Genomic DNA, 17,721 nt, shown 5'->3' with positions numbered 1-17,721 from the left:
TTTTCAATACAGAAAGATGATCTGTGTATTGTAGCCTACACCCATTTTTGCATCCCAGTATGACGACTGAGTCTTCTTTGGCAGGTTGATTTAGACTCCTGTTTAGTTTGTGTTTTTCTGTGCTTGGTAGAACAACTTGCTGCTGTTTCTGGCTTAATGTGGTGTTTCGTTCGAGCCCGTGCTGTCCCGTTTGTCCCCATCCATTTTCCAATTTAGTAGGAAAATCTTGAATACTGTCTTGTAGCATGTTGTTCCTTCTCCCAGGGGGGCATCATCTGAAAACTTAAATACGCTGCCTGTTCCCTTCTCTAAATAATTAATAAAACGCTGAAAGCTTCTGTGTCCAGAACAGATGTTGCAGAAAGCAATTTGTTAGATTCTACTTTTTGAAAGTAAATAATTAATAACTGTTCTAGTAAGGTTTTTTATCCACTTTGTAGGAGTTCCCCAGCTTTTTCATGGAAGATGCTTGCTAACATGCAGTATTTTAATCACTAACAGTCTGGAGATGTAAAAAAAAGGTCTGCTTCATATGCTGAGGAATGCTTAGAAACCTGTCATGGGGAAGACGTCCTTTTCAGCCAGCTGAGGTCTAGAAATGGTCCAGAACTCGACATCGCTGTCTCAAAAACTGATCTTTCTGTCTTGTCTCCTTCTGACTACTCAGTCAGGAAAGTTGATCTAGAAAGGCTGTTGAAATAGATCCCATATTTTCTTGGATTGTCAGCAGGCCTCTTCCTTCAGCTACTGAGCACTGTGCCAAAAACCCCTCAGCCGATGATCTCCGTTTGCATCCAAAACATGCCAATAGCTGAACCTGGTGAGGAAGCGGAGCTGTATGACCCGCTCGCGCTAATCCCATTGTGCAGCAACCTGGGGTCGTGGTGCTCCAGGCTGGCCGGCACTTCTCTGGTGCCCATGGTGGAATCCTTTGAGATATATTTGAACAAAGCAGCATCTGCTGTGCAGTAGCGAGGGCCATCAAAAATAGATCCTGTCACGTGCTCGTCGTCCTCACCTCAAAGTTTTCACTTTGAGGATCATGGCCACTGAGTTTCTTGCACTTTCACAGTAGCTTTGAGGAATCATAAGATAAATACCCATATTTCTAATTGGATACATATTGCTGGCATGCAGATAAATGTGGATTACCGAAAGGTACACTTATCATTTTAAAACTCTTTAGGGGAAGAAAAGGCTGGTAAAGTGAGTCCCAGATTACTGTTTGTGGCTTTTTTCAGCAGTTTGCAGTCGTTTTACTGAATCACCTGGGTGTTTACCTTTATACTGTGTCAGTTATTTTTATAGTAAAGTAAGCAAAGATTTCCTGCCTGCCATCAGGAGTCAGTTCGTATCGAGATACAGGCCTAGTAAACCCGCTGATTTGCTGAGGCTTCAATTCATGTTCGCTTGCATGAGATGTGAAACGTTCTTCATTACTGGTGTTCAGAAGACCACTGTGACTTTTATCTCTTTTATTAGTAGCCAATAAAAAGATTTGCCTTTATTATTCTCTTTTTGTTTAGGCTCCCTCAAAAAGTGCTGCTTGCATTTCATTTTTGCTCTTGGTCTCTGGCAGCAAGCATAGTCCTGGAAGAATTGTTATGTGATTAAAGTCAAATGTTGCTCTGTTGCAATTGTTAGAGCAGAATCTGTGTTAAGCTCTAATATGCTTTAGTGGAGCAGGGGGGACAGTGTGTTTGTGCTCATGGGCAGGAAACAGCTTTGCAGAAATCAGGGGGTCAGGGTAGTTTTTCATACTTATATCCCTTTTAATTAAAATTGCTTTTAATAGCTTTTAGCTGTAATTTGCTGTAATTTGCTCTTATCTTTGTGTTGCCGCTGAAGATTGCTGATCTCCAGAATGCATCAAGAGCGCATAGTCAGCCCGTCACAGTAGGTGTTAGACTCAGCGCTAACAGCTGCGTTCTAACGAGTTCCTGTCTGAGCGCACGCGAAGGAGGTAAATCAGTTTTCTGAGCAGATTGCCCCGCTGCACAGAAGCGTAGGAGTTTGAGAACATCCTGCAAGATTACATAGAAAGTACCAGAGGAGTTGCACGTTCATGTAGTCTCGTTCCGTTTCAGCGCTGGATCAAACAAGCCCTGGAAGAGGGGATGACTCAGACCTCACCAGCTCCGCAAGAGAACAGAACCCAGTGCCTATACCAAAGTAACGAGAACAGCAGTTCTTCCAGCATCTGCAAAGATGACACAGGTAAGTGCTCAGCACCAATCAGGGCGGCGTGGGTGCTTGAGTGAAACTGGGGAAGCTGCTGAATAATAAAGGTAGCAGCACAGGATGCTGCAGTGTGCACTGCTGTTGGATGGCACAGCGTTAGGGCAGGTGAGAATGTTATTTTGCCATTCATTCAAATTCCTACAGACCCATTCTATCTTGAGCATGTGTAAAGTTTCTCGGTATTTTCCTGTGAAAAGATAATCACTTTATCTTGCATCATCAACCTCAGTGCCGTGTGATCATTTGTCCGATAGAGGGAGGAAAAAAAAGAGTACAATATCGTCTCTTTTCAGCAGGATGCTGTTAGATGGACAACTAAATATCTGCTGACTATAGGAAGATATATCAAAGTCTCACAGGCACGTATGTAATAAGCGAATGATTAAGTAAGTCTCAAAGATGGAGAAGCTAAAATCTGTGAGTAAAGCAGCAGAATGGTTAAACATTTTGTCTGAATCTTTCTACAGAGAAAGAGGGTGAAGATCTGCTCAGTCAGGGATCTGTTTTCCCAGGACGACAGACAGGAGACTAGACAAGACAAAAATGTACAGAGTTGATCATTGAAAAGTTAGATGAATAAGAAATGAACAGAGTGCCAGAACCAATAAACTTGCATCTCCGAGCAAGACCTGAAGAAGCAAACAACTGAACTGCAGAATTTACTGAATGCTTTCTTTTTGTTGTTTTCTTCTTTTTTAAATTGAGCATCAGAAAACGTATTATTTTGAACAGGGTTAGGCCCAAGGGAAAGCTGTTAATCATTCAGGGGAGTGAAATGTGTTTGGGCTGTATTGATGTAGCCTATAGGGAACTATAGGTAATGAAGACAGAGCTCTGGTTTGTTTGTAGTGACAGTGACATGTCCTCTGACCCCTCTCCTTTTTTTGTCCCCTCCTGTCTTCCTTTCCCCTGGCTCCCTCTTGTTCTTATTTCTAGTTGAAATATTTTCTTTCCTTGTTCACCGTATGTTCCTGATTATGGATTGTTTTGTTATCAGTCGTTAGACCTGGTATAGAAGTACTTCAGAGGTACTTCATTTTCAGGAATCTTTCAAAGTCACATTGGAGACTCACGGGCTCCATTTGGGCTGGGAGAAGGGGGAAGGAGACAGCGTGTGGTTTGCACATGGTTACGGTTGATGGTTCAGCTCCATCCTTAGCTCAGTTTGGTTTTTCAGACTTGCTGAGTCCCCTGAAGAAATGGAAATCTCGCTACTTGATGGAGCAGAACGTTAAGAAGTTGCTGAGGCCGCTGTCTCCCGTCACCCCTCCGCCTCCCATCCCTTCGGTCCCCGGCTCGGTGAGCCCGCAGCTGGCTACGCCCTGCTCATCGCTGCCGGGAGAGGAGGAGAGTCGCAACGGTTACGGCGTGATGTTCTCACCAATTCCTTCTCTGGCTGCGAGTCGCTGCAATACTCCACTACAGTTTGAGGTAACTCTGACTGGGGACTGGAAATGCCAGAAGGGGGGGAACTGGAATATTTTTAGCAGAGAGGCAGCACTAGGGCCACCTTCTTTTTTGAGTATGTGGCCGTATTTCCAAGCAGCATCACAGTGTCAGGCTCAAGCTCCTCTACTCCACTTCTGGCCAAATCTCCCACTCTATTAAATGTCAAACCTTGCTGCAGCCCAGCCTCCTCTCCCTTCATAGCTATCAGTAACATCATTCTAGTTCTTTTCTCCATTTCTGCACAGTAGCTCCCAAATTTTGCTTTTGGCAAAAGGCTTTTCAGTGTTCTTTAGCCATCTTCCCTTTTTCAGATCTCTGTGCCAATGTGGCTTCCAATCTGTGCCTCCTCCCAAGTGCTCTGCTTCTCACAGGCTCTCTGACATACTTGGCTGCGCTTTCCCTAGAGAGTTTTCAGTAACCCAAAGTATTGTAGAAATACTTTACATCAGCTTCCAATTTATCCTTTGGTTTCCCTGTCCCTTGACTGGGTAGAAGGAAAATACCTTATACCTCTGATTTCTTGATAGTTTCCTTTTGCAGAAATGTGCAGAAGCACTGAGCGGGCTGTGTCAGTGGTTTCTCTTGCTCTAAACTCTGTGGGAGAATTATCAGCATCCATCCAGCCAGGCCCTTCCACTTTGTGTTGCTGCTCTGTGCCTGTGAAAAGGGATCATGCTGTTTGCATTTTTGGTTTTATTTTCTAGCACTCCATATTTTCATATTTAAAATGGAACTCCGCTCACACTCTGCCAGTTAAAACCATTAAAAACAAATTTTTGCGCAGTGGCAGACTGCTCTGTACCAGGGACTGTTTTGCAGGAATCCCTCATCTGGTTTGCCACAAGGCAAACAGTCCTTTGTTGTATTTTTAGCTTAGTGTGCTTTTCATTATTTTCTTTGAGAGCCCTTTCTTGTAAGCTCAGAGGCAGATCTGTAGAGGTTGGTGGGGAAGATTGTGGAGCGCTGAGGAGATAAAGGACAGTTTCAGGCACAGAGACTATTAAAAGCTTCTGAAGCTCTGGTTGGTCGGGTTTTTAGACTGAGGTTTTTCAGATTCAGTTTGGGGATTTTTTTAAATTGGAAACATAAATTGGAGAATGCTGAGCCCTTCCCATGTTGACAGGAGTGACCAGCAGCGTGATGACATGCGTCTGCTTTTTCTGTGGAGTTTGTCAGAAGCTTTTTTAGTGGAGAAATTTGAGATTCCTCAGTTTTCACGCAGAATCACACAGAGTGTCAGGGATTGGAAGGGACCTGGAAAGCTCATCCAGTGCAATCCCCCCATGGAGCAGGAACACCCAGATGAGGTTACACAGGAAGGTATCCAGGCGGGTTGGAATGTCTGCAGAGAAGGAGACTCCACAACCCCCTGGGCAGCCTGGGCCAGGCTCTGCCACCCTCACTGAGAAGAAGTTTCTTCTCATATTTAAGTGGAACCTCTTGTGTTCCAATTTGAACCCATTACCCCTTGTCCTGTCATTGGTTGTCACCGAGAAGAGCCTGGCTCCTTCCTCCTGACACTCACCCTTTAGATATCTGTAAACATTAATGAGGTCACCCCTCAGTCTCCTCTTCTCCAAGCTAAAGAGCCCCAGCTCCCTCAGCCTTTCTTCATAAGGGAGATGCCCTACTCCATCATCTTTGTTGCCCTGCAGAGACTCCTGCCATATCCCTCTGATGGCAACGTACCTCTGGGAAACCTTCCTTTCTGGTGGTATTTTAGGCCTGCTCAGTAGTGTGGAAAGGAAAGGGCTTGGGAAGGCGGCCTTAGCCGTGCCATCACAAGCACAGGTGCTCACATATGTGGTGACATTTCATAGCACTGTCCATTCACACCTGTTCTCTTGGCTTTAGCTGAAAAAGTAGCCCACAGTGGATTGAAAGAGTCATCTTTGTTCTCTGGGACAATGTCTGTGGAAGTTTGCTGTAGTGTTTGGGGAATCTTAGTTCACCTTTGGGGCAAGACCAGGCTTTGCATCTCTCCCATGTTCTCCATAAAAAGCCTTTTTTGTATTTCATGGTGCAAACTCTATCTGACAGCATCAAAGGTTTAAAGAATAATATGTTTCTTTTCTTAATATTTTTGTGCTCTGTTTTGGGTACTAAGTTATCGCACAAAACACAGTAACCCAGTCCTGTCCTTGTGCTTCCAGGAAGCTCTAGAAACCACTTAACAGTGTTGCCATCCAGGCTGGAGCCGGTTCCTGGGATAATCTTCGTTTAGAATAGCAAACCTCTGCTCTTGTTGGTTTTTTTTTCAGTTGATTTTTGCTTTGCTTCTTGACTTTTTAAGTAGATGAATAACAAGATGTTTTTCCCTCCTCTAGAACGTATCGTCCCCTGAGAGTTCCCCTGCGCATAGGCCCGAGTCCATGTCACCCGAGGTAGTTATTGCAGTGTATCCATTGCGTTTGGGGCCGGGAGTGTGTGTGTGTACAGGGTGTTTCAAAAAGATGGACCCAATTTCAAAGCAGTCTAACAACAAATCGGGTCTGTCTTTTGAAACACCCTGTATTTGAGGCTGTGGTGGGAGGGGAGGGAGAAGAGTCAGTGGGAATAAGGGTAGAGCATTAGTTACAACAAGGCCAAGGAGAGTTTTCAGGGTTATCACAAGAGAGAAAACAAATTGAGGACTGGAATTTGTTATTAGTTTGTTGACACTGGTGGGAAACAGGCAGTGTGAAGGTCTGGTATGTCTCGCTACAGAGGTGAAGGCAAGAGGTCTGGGGAACCTGGAAACACAAAATCAACTTCAGCCCTGGCCCAGCAGATCAGTGGTGTGTGGTATTTACTCAGTAGCAGCAAAATGACTCCTGGGGAAGAAAAGGAAGAGCATTCACCTGGTGTTTTGATTTTGGAGGCCACAGTGGGGCACCTGAGCTGCTCTCTTCAGCCTTGGTTTATCACCTGTTCACCTGCAGACTTAAAATATTGAAGAGGTGCCAAAAAGTAGAACTTTGTTTACCTGCTGGCCCATTGTAAAATACAAGTGGAGGTACCTTGCTCAGAGACTGTTTCAGAGCAGAAAAGTCACACTCATCTCCAATGTGCCAGATGATTTGGAGCTGTAACAGCAGAGGAAACTTTCTCAGCAGCAGCAGGAGGGCAGAGCTGGTGCCGGGTGCTGCTCTGGTTTTCCCTTAGCACTATAGTCCTGCAAAGAGGATGAAATTGTGTCAGTTATGCTCATTGTCTGAGATCCTGACATACTAATGTGGCGAAGGAGACGATTATGCCGTTGCCCTGGAGGTTTGTTGGCACTTAAAGCAGATAAATGGATATACCATTGTGTCAGTGCCTACTGCTCCAGAAACTGTGACAGCGCAAAAATGGTTTTGTTTGAGAAGCAAAATGTAGAAATGCAGTATAAATTAAATGAATGTACTATTGTTAGAGATTTCTGAAGCTCACAATAAGTGCAAACAAATGGCTCGGAGGTCCCGGACATTTTATTGTTAGGAAGTTAGTAGTGGCTGACTTGGGACAGTCAAGAACTTGGCTAACAAAACAGCAAATGGACAGCAGATCTTTTCTCTCCCCATAATGAACCTAGCTAGTACTATGTGTTAACATCAACTTTGAGGCAATTGAAACTGCTGGGTTTTGTTCATTGACTGCCTGGGGACAGTGCTGAGCCTTATCCTGCAGTAAGAGTGCCAAAGGGGAAAGGGCGTCTTGTACGGGACAGCTAAACTGATTATTATTTAGTCTCATGTCATTTCTCTGTAGAATGGGCAGAATGGTGCAAGAAAGGGACTGGAAAGCAGTAAGCTAGAATTGTACAGAATGCTTTCTGACTTCAGGTTCTCTCCCCATCCTTGCCTCATCCTTTTCCTGACTTCCCATCCCTGTCCTCCGTCCTTGTTGGATTTTCCAGCTCAGCCTCCGATCCGACCAGGATTTGAAGGGTGGGTACCCGGATTCCAGTGCAAACACCTGCCCAGAACGACCATCGCTGCTCAGCTTTGGCTCTTCCGACCTGGCTCCGCAACCCTCCATAAACTCAACTTCAGAGACGAACTTCCCAGGGAAAAGTGGGGAAGCGCAGATGCTGCTACGAAGCTCTGATCAGGCTTTTCGGACAGAGTTTAATTTAATGTATGCCTTCTCCCCATTGAACGCTATGCCACGTGTAGACGGGTTGTCACGGGGATCTGCTCCTTTGGGAGAGAGGAAGCCAATAAATTCGGAAGTGGGATGCTGCAGCTCTCCTGCCGAAGGGTATTTCAGCAGACACGAGTCAGGGCTGCTGAAGGAGCCAGCGCATGGATCCATGTCTCCCTGCGGCGAGAGGGCTTGTGAAGGCGTCAGGTCTGCTCCCCAGAATCCGCCACAAAGGAAGAAGGTAAGTATTTTTGTTAAATACTGTATTTTGTTAAATTTTGTCTTAGATTGCAGGAACCTGAGTGGGAGCAGGAGGCGCCACGGGAAAGACTTGCAGGGAGGATGAAGAGAGCAGAATACAACTGAAATATAGACTGGGCAAGTAATCCAAGTGTCCTGTGCCTGGATGAAAACAGTCTAAAAGTTGTTAAAAGAGAGCAAGCTGTGCTTTAGGCAAGACTTCGATGGGAGAGGTGGAAGGGAAAAAAACCAAACCACAATGCAAATAACTCTTCTGGAAGCACAGAAAGAAGAGGGTGATGCTGGCAGCCTTCATCAACAGTTGTTAAACTGAGATAAATCCCAGAGCAATAACACCACGCAACTAATTGATGAAGGTGTTAATTAGCAGGGTGAAATGGGTCCTGACCAGGAAAGAGGGTCTGGTGTTTCAAAAGGAAACACTGGTTGTTTATTAGAAGATATTGGAACATTTTCATTAATATGGAAGCATAGTAATATTGTAAGAAAAGTAGATTAAGGTTGTTACTGAAATTTTAGCCCTTTGAAATTAAAAACACTTGAATATTGTTTAAAGAAAACTAATGAGGTTGGTTTCTTACAGCAGGCCAGTGACCCTTGTGGAACTAAAACTGAGTGAAAATGAAAAATCAAGCATCGTTATGATAAAATTAATTGTGGGACAAATAATTATCCGCTGTGTAGCTGCGTATCCATGCCTTTTCCTGTACTTGGATTATTTTTTTTTCATTGCAAGTGTGGTAACTCACTTGTGTAAGTGTCCAGCTGGATGGAATATCTTATTCCCATTCCATTTCTGGAGGATTTCTGTGTTTTTTCTTTTGATTTTCTTTTAAAGTTACACTTGTCTTAAAACCTTCATAATTTGAGTGACTTTTGGGAAATAATCCCCTTCAATATTTTAGCATTGTAAAGCTTTCTGTCCAGGCATTGGGTCACAGTTGATAAATTCTTCAGCAGATCTGCCTTCTGCGAGTCCTTTATGGGCTCTGTACCCCCTAATGACTCTAAGGGCTTGGCACACTGGAAGGTGAGTGCTCAGCTGGAAGTATTTGTGTATTGTTGTTCCTCCTGGCCCAGTGTTATGAGACTGCATTATCTGGCACCTTTTTGTCTGTGTCTTTGACAAACATGAGCCTGCTTTGCACAAAATACGCTCTGCCTTTGCTAAAAGTCGTTTGTTTAGGTGGTAGTGCTGGAAGTTTGCAGGAACTTGCTCTAAGCGGGTTAAAATTCTGTGCAAGGCTTTACCAAGTTTCTAGCATGAATGTGGCTGAACTAATACAGATGGACAGGACTCTCTGAAGGTACCACTTGTGTGAACAAGGCTCTGTCTGTTTTTGAGATGGACGGATACTGATACACATGTTATACAATGCTACAAACCAGAGAGCGAGGGAAGGGCATTGGGAGGAAGAGGGTTTAGAAGCTTGATGCAAGTGTATGTGGAAGTAATGTGAAATTCCAGGTTGTTAAAGAAGCAAAAAACGTGGGTGAGCATTGCAGTGGATGAGTGGTCCAAATTTGTAGCACTTAGCTCTTTGTCCAGAGTGCCTGCAGATTCAGGAAGATTTTATAATCCAAATATATCTTTTAAAGTCTTATCTACCAACTCAGATAAATAGATTTTTAAATGGCGTGTGGGTGTGTTCCTCCCCTGTCCTGGTCCGTCGCGTTCCCTGACTCACGGCTGTGTTTTCCTCTCCCAGGTGTCTCTGCTGGAATACCGCAAGCGGAAACAAGAAGCCAAGGAGGGAGGCGATTCGGGGCGATGTGCAGGGACTCCGACCCGACAGGGCAGCAGCGGTTCCGGGACTGACACAGACGGCACCAGCCTGCCGGGCTCTGCCGCACGAACCCCGTCCTCCCCGCAAAGCGGCTTCTCCCCTTCTCATCCCTCCTTGCCTCACATAGAGGACGTCAGCCCGCCGGACTCGAGGGGGGTTGGTTCCTCATCGTCACTTAGCAAATCCCAGGAGAGCATCAGCAATAGGTGGTGAGTGTTCTCCTTCTGAGCAAGCCCGAGGTTGCTCCACAGAGAAGGATCAACCTCCCTGGGGGGCATTTCCAGAACAATAAGTGCAGTTGGATAGATTTGATCGGGTCTCTTGGCATTGTTCTCTTTTGCAATTGAACCGTGAAGGATACCAGCAGCCTTCTCAGCCTGCCTTTTAGTTCTTGGTTTAGATATCAAAAATCTATCTTGAAAGATAAGAAGTTAAAAGCTCTCTGTCTCTTCCACCGGTTTCCTTTTGAGGTCTCAGGTTTGAAAGTCTTGCTCCCGCGGTGAGAATTTAATCCAGGTCTTTTCTTGCTGAACCTCTGCTCTTTTTGGACATTTGTGATACTAAGTCAGCTCCTGTTCAGAAGTAAAGCCAACAGAGCCCTCTACAACTTGGCATTTGAGAAGGAGGATAAAGCAGCTCCGGCTTTCATAATGCCTTGCACATAGAGTTTGAACAGCAGTTTGCGGCCTGTAGTCAGTGGCTTGCTGAAGGCTTGGAAAAAACACCTTCATTGTGTTACCATGAGGAGCTTTGATAAGGGGAAGAGTCTTCAAAAACTCTTGAGCCTGATAGTAAAGTCCGAAAAATTAAGTACCGCAGCACTGAAATGCAGATTACTGCATTATAGTGTCAGTGCAGTGCTGGTTGTTCTGCACTGGAGCGATGTAGTAACTGTTCAGGGACGCTGCAGGCAAAAAGCCATCACTTTCTTAGTGCTGGTTCTGCGCATACGCGGCTGTGTCACTGCTCGTGTGGTGGCAGGGGACGGCAAGGGTGCTGAGCAATGCTGCAGGCAGTGAGGGGTGTGGAGTCTGTGTTAAAAGTGCACGAGAAACACTGGGTGAATTTGCAGGTGTAATAAGATCTCTTTCCTTTTTCCATCACTCTTCAATCGGAGAGGAATAGAAGGAATTGGTGTTGTCCCTGTCTGGCAGTCTTGTGTCTGCCAGGTGACCTCCTTGGAACTGCCCACAGCTGGGGCTCTCACCTGATCAGCAGTTTATAATCATTATTTTGTAATCAACTGTTACTCTATGCAAGTGTTGATCCTGTGCCTTTCCCCTCCTGTGCCGCTTCCTTCTGCCTGCAAAAGGGTGAAAGGGACATTTAGCTGGATTTTAAGCAATACTCAGGGGTGAGGTGTCTGTGCTGACCCTGCTGTAGCACCACGTTTTAGATGGATTGTGTGAGCTTCATCTGCTGCTCCTCAGCAGGTACCCTGGCTTCGGTTTCTCATGTGGTTTCATGAGTAAGTATTGTATGGGAATAAAGATCTTATTGCTACAGGACACTGGAGATAAAGCTGAAACCACACCGATACATTTTGAAATGGGATTACGCAGATTTGCTGCCTTTTAAATTCTTGTTCTCCTGTGTTTTAATGGGCAAGGTTAACAAGCATACAGTCAGCTTCTACTGTAAAAAAATACATTAGAAACTGCATGTTAGGGAGTTAACGTTGTGACGCATTTTCACATTTAACTCCGAGTACTTACATCTCAGGTACATTTCCAACATTCACAATAATATAACACTAGGGACAGAAGAAAATGGTGGGAACTAAAATTAGGTACCATAATTTTTAAGAATTGTCCAGGTTTTTGCTGAATTCTACAATATTTGCCAATAGCTTTCATTTAAAAAAAATGAAGTTTCTGTCTCTTTCAGTTGCCAAGATACAGCCATCACAATGTAAACAGATGTGCTGCTGCCCAGTAAACCCAGCCTTGCAGAAAACTGTCTCCAGCAAAACAATAGCAGCAATGAAGGTGTGAATTCACCCCCTCACCCCAATCACCTCTATGAGGTGTGAACTCTGGCCCCTTTTCCCTTCTGCTTCATTGAGGGGTGAACATCAATGTCTGGGCTATTTAGTTATTAAAAAAAATAAGCTAGTGTAAAGCACAGGTTTAAATATATCTTTAAAAAGAAAAAAGTTAAATACAGAAATCTGTTAATATGGTGTTAAGCTGTATACTGATGTGGTATGCAGTGCATTTAAAATTATACGAAATATTTAAATTCAGGCATTTTTAAGGCATGTGTTCTTCGGTGTCTAGTGTAGAAGCATCGTGAATTCCTGATCAAGGTGCTGCGATCTTGTAGGTAAAACACATATTTCCGAAGAGATTTGGATGGTCCTGTGGATGGCAGATGGAATATTGATCGAGGGCTCTGGGATTTGTCTGTGGCTTTCTTTTTCCTTCTACAGTTTGGCTTTTGGAAAGCCACTTCACCTCCATTTTTTCACCCTCAAACTAGACACTTGTCATATATAACGGAACAAGATCTAGCACTGATCTTCTCACATTACAGAATGAATGGGACAAAGTAGCATTAATGGCCAGCCTAGCTCTGCTCCAGGAATGCTGTATTACCTGACTGCACTATCTTGACACTGTATTATCGTTAAGGCGTTGGGTTTGCTTCTTGTTAGTTCAAGTAAAAGTAATCTATGCAAAATAACTGCGTTTAATTTCAAAACAATACCAGGATTTTTGAAATGCTGTTGAATCTCAAAACAGTTTTTCTGGGAGATGGTGTCCTGTAATCAGGTGATTTACTGAACGGGTTGTTTGTACCGTGTTTTTGATAAGAGTGAAGATTCTGCATTTCTGAGGGCAGTGCTGTCGTGGCAGCCGGTGACCGGCAGGCTGGAAACCCACAGGAGATATTTACACTGCCAAAGCAGCTCAGAAGTTTATTCCTCATCTGCTGGTCTGTGATCCCTCCCTTCTGTGCCGGGGCTTTGCATTTGCACTAACATCATACCAGTGAATTTAAACAGAAACGTAAACCTGTTCTTTGATGATACCAAGGACCCCACAGACCCCTTGGGCGTTGGTGACGTTGCTCTGGGCTGTAGAAGAGCAATCCTCAGCTCTGACCGGGTTTTTGTTGCAGGATGGTCCCCACGTCGGTGGAGAGGCTTCGAGAGGGACGAGGAATCCTTGAGAAGGTGCTGCGAAGCGGCGCGAAGGTGTCGCAGAGACGTGAATCCTCGCCTACCTGCGACAGCGCCCTCGAGAGAGATGCAGGTAGGAAGATGGAGCTTTTGAACGCTTGGTCGGTGGGAAATGATGGGCTGGGAGAACTTTGCGAACTTGTCTATGAAGTTGGTTGTACCTCCCTCTTTAGCATCAGCAATGCTTTACGAGAGCCTCCTGCAAAGCATACTTTGTTGTTATTCAGATACTGCCTGAGCCCGTCTCCCTCTCCTCTTAGACCCGGATGATCTCCAGCTTTCTCCGGGGTGCATCAGGTGTAGCGTCAGAACACGGAAGGTGGCACAGGACACGTGCTGGAAGCTTCGTGCCCCGGTGTCTTTGCAGGTCCTGTGCCCTGAGGAAGAGGCTTCTGAACCTCAACAGCAGATGAGACAACTCCATCCAGATCCCTGTTTAGCTGAGCCAGTGACTTTGGTGTCACGCAGAGGGAACAACCGCAGCAGAGCCGCGGGCACTGCTGGCACTGGTGCTCGTGCCCGTGTTTCTGGTGCAAAGCCAGACCCATCTGGCAGGAGCAGAGAGCAGGCTAAGGCAGCGTGTCCTGTTTCATGACTGAGACACATCTGTCATACAAATTTGATACTAATACCAACACTATTTCACCGAGGCATTTCAAACGCGGCTGCTGAGAATCCCTGAGATGCTCCAGATAAACAGCTCTGTCTCGTTAGGCTGCAGCAGGGCTCTGATGTGAAATCTTCTAGTCTCACCATTTCACTCCCTGCTAAAGAAAGCACAGTCACCAGCTGAGCCCCATGGTTATGGTAGACACAAGTGGAAAACACATGGCAAAGAGGCTGGGTTGCTGGCAGGGAGTTCTTGCCTGCCCCAGTAAAGGTTCAGTTATTTGGTAGGACAAGCAGCTCACCTGCTGTGTAAGGTACAGGTGCTAGAAATGCTTGTTCTGTCAAAAAGCAGCTTATTCCTCTCAATCTCTCACATAACTAAGGTGGATCAGTGGGTACTGTGCTGCTGTTACCCCTCAAACATCAAAGCATTTCTGAGGTGTGAGAGTAACTCTCTGGAGCAGCTCCACTGGTGAAGCGCGCTCCCCAGAGCAGCAGCAGGCGCCGGGAGCCCCGGCAGCGCGGGACTTCAGCCTTTGCCAGCGTCCGGATCGGCCTTGGATCCTGCTGGCAACACCTGCACAGGGACAGTTCCACCTCCCCAGCTGTAGCCATAGCCAGCGTGGATTCCTAGGACCCGAGGCTCAGTGGAGAACTGCTGGCTCCTTAGAAACTGTCTCCTGCCTCTCAGATCATTCTGGAAAAGCCAAGGGAGCACCAGGTGTCTGCGATGGTGTCATCAGCTGCAGCGGTTCGGACAGGCTGGGCCGAGGCAGCTGAGCTTTGCGCTAAATCAGAGAGAGCTGGGGGAAGAAAAGCAGCAGTTCCTGACGCGTGTCGCTGATTTGTGCATGTCAGTGTTTTCCAAGTTGCCTTTTACCAAGGTTCTTCACCTTTGCTGGTGGCTGGAGAAGCTGCTCTTGTCTGAGCTGTAGCCGGGTGCAGAACACAGTGGCTGGGATGTGTGCAGGTGTCATTTGGGAGGGAACTGCTGTGGCCTCAGCCTGGGGTGCGTGAGGTTTAACATGTTGCCTGTACATCGCAGACACAGCAGAAGGAGACACTCCAGAAGCCCACAAAGGACCAGCAGTTTACAGTCCTTCCCGATACAGCTACCAGGTAAGCCCTTTCCCATATTATCTGCCCATTCTGAAATACAGCTTTTATCGCTGTTAGGGTGAAAACCGGGTTGGGCTGCCAGTTTTTCCTAATCCTGCTGCACTAACTGCTTTTGGCATGCGGAGGTAGGAAATGGGGAAGTCAGTCTGACATGCATTTTCTTTTCTTTTTTCTTTTCCTTCCAACGGGTTCAGCTCCTGCAGTCTGACAGTCCCCAGGCAGAATCGCAGACCCTCCTCCAGCAGAGTTCGTCCCCGTACCGAGGACACCTCGCTCCGTCTCCTGGCTACAGCTACCGAGCAGCCGCGCAGAGGACGGCTCACGGCCTCTCTCACGCCTCCTCGGAAACACCCCTGTCCTCCGCCTCGTACTCCAGCCCTGCCCACTCGGCCTCCACAGACTCCTCTGCCCTGTTTGCAGGGAATTCGGGGTATTACGGCAGCCAGCAGCACTCTGGCAGCAGCAGCCTCCTGAAGAAGGGCTGTCCTGCTGCTGCCAGCCCAGCACAGCCTGCGGCTGGGGACTCTCTTTCCTCCGAGTCGGGCTCCCAGCCCTGCGCGGGCGCGTCAGGCTCCACCTCCGCTCCCCAAAGCTCTAGGTCACTACAGTCAGACTTGCGGACTATCAATCTGCCCAATTCGGGGCAGTCTGTTCTCTACCAGGGCTCCCGGGGGGCGGTGATTTCCAATGCACAACACTATCCGCACCGTGGGGGAAGCAGTGTCCATCAGTACAGACTTCAGCAGCTTCAAGGTTCTGGAGTAAAGACTCAGACAGGACTTTCCTAGGGCTGCCTGGACTCCAGGAGAACAAAACTGCCCATAGCTCCTTCCAGTCACCTCTGGAAGTGGCTCCTGGGCCGGTGTTGGGAGCTTGCACCCAATGCTGGGGTGCCAGGGGTCAGAGGCTGAGGTCTGAGACGCACGGGTGAGATTTGTGAGCAGTATTGGCCTCTGGCCTTGTGGGAGAACACAGATTTCTCTGAGGCAGAGACTGTAGCAAAGCTGTTCTGAGGCGTGGGTACATTGCAAAACAAAAAAAAGAAAAAAAAAAGAAAAAAAACAAGGCAAATGGTTCAAGTGCAATGACTGTGGCGCAGCCTCTGCCTCTCGTCTGTGCCCGTGGCCACAGTCACTCGCGATGCAGTACGGACATCGTTTTGAATGCGAAAGCAGTTTCAAGAAAACATGGGGGGAAGTTGAACTCCAATCCCAAAGCTCTCTTTATAGGTCAGGTTCTCGGTGCGTTCTGGGGAGGGCTTGAATCCCTTACGATCATTCCAGTCACGAGCAGACGAGCGCGCGCGGCTGCCTTTGGGCTGGGGTCACGGCTGCCTTTGGGCCTGGGTCACGGCTGCCCTGGTCGGAGCCTTTTCCAGGACAACAGAGTCTCCGCAAATGTGAACGCGGCCAGGGAGGGGTTGGAGCGTGTGTGCCTGTCGCTGCCGAGGATCTGCAGGGCTGGGAGCGGTGCTGGTGACACTGCGGGGTGCTCGGGGGCCGCGGCCCGTACCGTGCGGGATGGGGCGTCTTTCCCGGCCGCCGGCGCCTGCCGAGCGTGGCAGCAGAGCCAGCCCAGACACGGTGCGCTGTCTGTTCAGTTCCATACGATTGCCAGCTTCTTTCTCACTTGTTTACTGTAATATCGGGCGTGTTTTTATTTATCTAATTTTATATTCAGTTATAACCATAGTAGGTTAGCTAATATACGACAGGTGTCATCCCTGGTGCTGCAGTGGAACTTCTCCTTTCTCTTGGATAACATGATGCTGTGAGTCTGTCTCCCCTGTCTTTTCAGATGCACAGTCTTCTTTTTTTTTGTTTTGTTTTTTTTTTTTTAGGACTGTTACAGGTTTCTCTAATTCACAATTGAAATCAGGTGTTTGTTCAACCTAGGGGAGACTTTTAAAATATTGAAACAAAGAGTAACTTTCTCACACTGTCTGGCTGTGAGCGTGTTGGGATGGAACTTGTCACCCGCGCAGTCGGGTGTCTGTATACTGTATAAAATAGGTGTAAACTTCACTCGGCTTAGCCCTGGGGGTGCAGCCTCCCCGTCCGTGCTCTGACCAGCACGGGGCAGGCGGGCTCTGCCCTGCCGGGCGGCAGGAGGGGGCCGGGGGGGCCTCGGCCAGAGGCTCCGGCACCTTTGGGCGCAGCAGGGGGGCAGGAGGGAGGGACCCTGGAAAGCTCTTGGAAAGGTGGGGGCTGTAGCTTCTTACTCTAGTGGAGTTTTTACACCATGCTGTAACATTTGAACTTTCACAAGAGATGTAATAATTTTGATAATAAAAATACTTAACTTGAAAAAGCGGTATTTTTGGAAGTGTCTGTTTCCTTATACCACCTTCAGGTTGCGGGGAGGGGCGTGTTGGTGCCTCTTCCCTTTCCCTGCAGGGTAAATGATAACCTTGTAGGAACAGCCCCACGGATCCCCTTTTTGCTGGGATTTTGGGGGCTCTTTGGGAAAAAGGGCAGTTCTGGGGTGGTGAGATCGTGGCTGCGCTGCTGCTCTCCTCGCTCACGCTTGTTCGGGGAGGCGATGTGCTGGAGGATGTGCCCCGCGCCGCTTCACCTGCTTCCAAACCTGGGGTTTGGTGTGTGGATGCCACGGGCTTTTAGTTTTCTTGCTGCTTTTTGCCTTTTCCTTAGGAAGCCCGAGACGGGCTGAGCCTGGAGCGGGGCAGACGAGCCTCCAGGTGCTGCTCCTCAGAGCTGGCACGTCCCGGGTGCCCCACGCCTCCCATGTTCAACTGCCCCCGCCGTGAAAACATTCCCCGACACCTCGTGGGACTGTGGTGTGGCTCATCCTGTCCCTGCACGTCCCCAGAAGGGCCTGAGTCCATCTCCTGTACGCCATCCCCAAACCAGCTGTGGGCAGCGACAAACTCTCCACTCCTCTCCCGGCAGCTGCCTGTGCCCATCCCTCTGTGTCTTGGTGCCATGGGGCTCGCCCCGGGCTGTCAGG

At 47.4% G+C, this 17,721-nt stretch overlaps 1 protein-coding gene across 6 annotated transcripts in view; it reads left to right on the top strand.

Annotated features, from left to right (window-relative positions):
- Window positions 1-16,828, top strand: part of SETD5 (SET domain containing 5) — a 65,046-nt gene extending 48,218 nt beyond the window's left edge. For all 6 annotated transcript variants that reach the window (XM_080350254.1, XM_080350251.1, XM_080350255.1 and 3 more), the window contains 8 exons: window positions 2,088-2,217; window positions 3,419-3,672; window positions 6,018-6,074; window positions 7,568-8,035; window positions 9,765-10,051; window positions 12,966-13,099; window positions 14,681-14,754; window positions 14,949-16,828. In XM_080350254.1, the coding sequence (XP_080206380.1) occupies window positions 2,088-2,217; window positions 3,419-3,672; window positions 6,018-6,074; window positions 7,568-8,035; window positions 9,765-10,051; window positions 12,966-13,099; window positions 14,681-14,754; window positions 14,949-15,542 (1,998 nt within the window). In that variant the 3' untranslated portion in view covers window positions 15,543-16,828. The remainder of the gene's footprint in view (window positions 1-2,087; window positions 2,218-3,418; window positions 3,673-6,017; window positions 6,075-7,567; window positions 8,036-9,764; window positions 10,052-12,965; window positions 13,100-14,680; window positions 14,755-14,948) is intronic.
- Window positions 16,829-17,721: the final 893 nt, after the last annotated feature.

Source organism: Nesoenas mayeri (assembly GCF_963082525.1).
Source record: "Nesoenas mayeri genome assembly, chromosome: 10".
NCBI classification, from domain to species: domain Eukaryota; kingdom Metazoa; phylum Chordata; class Aves; order Columbiformes; family Columbidae; genus Nesoenas; species Nesoenas mayeri.
The sequence above is the reverse complement of the archived record's forward strand: the minus strand, read 5'-3'. Positions and strand labels throughout refer to the sequence as shown.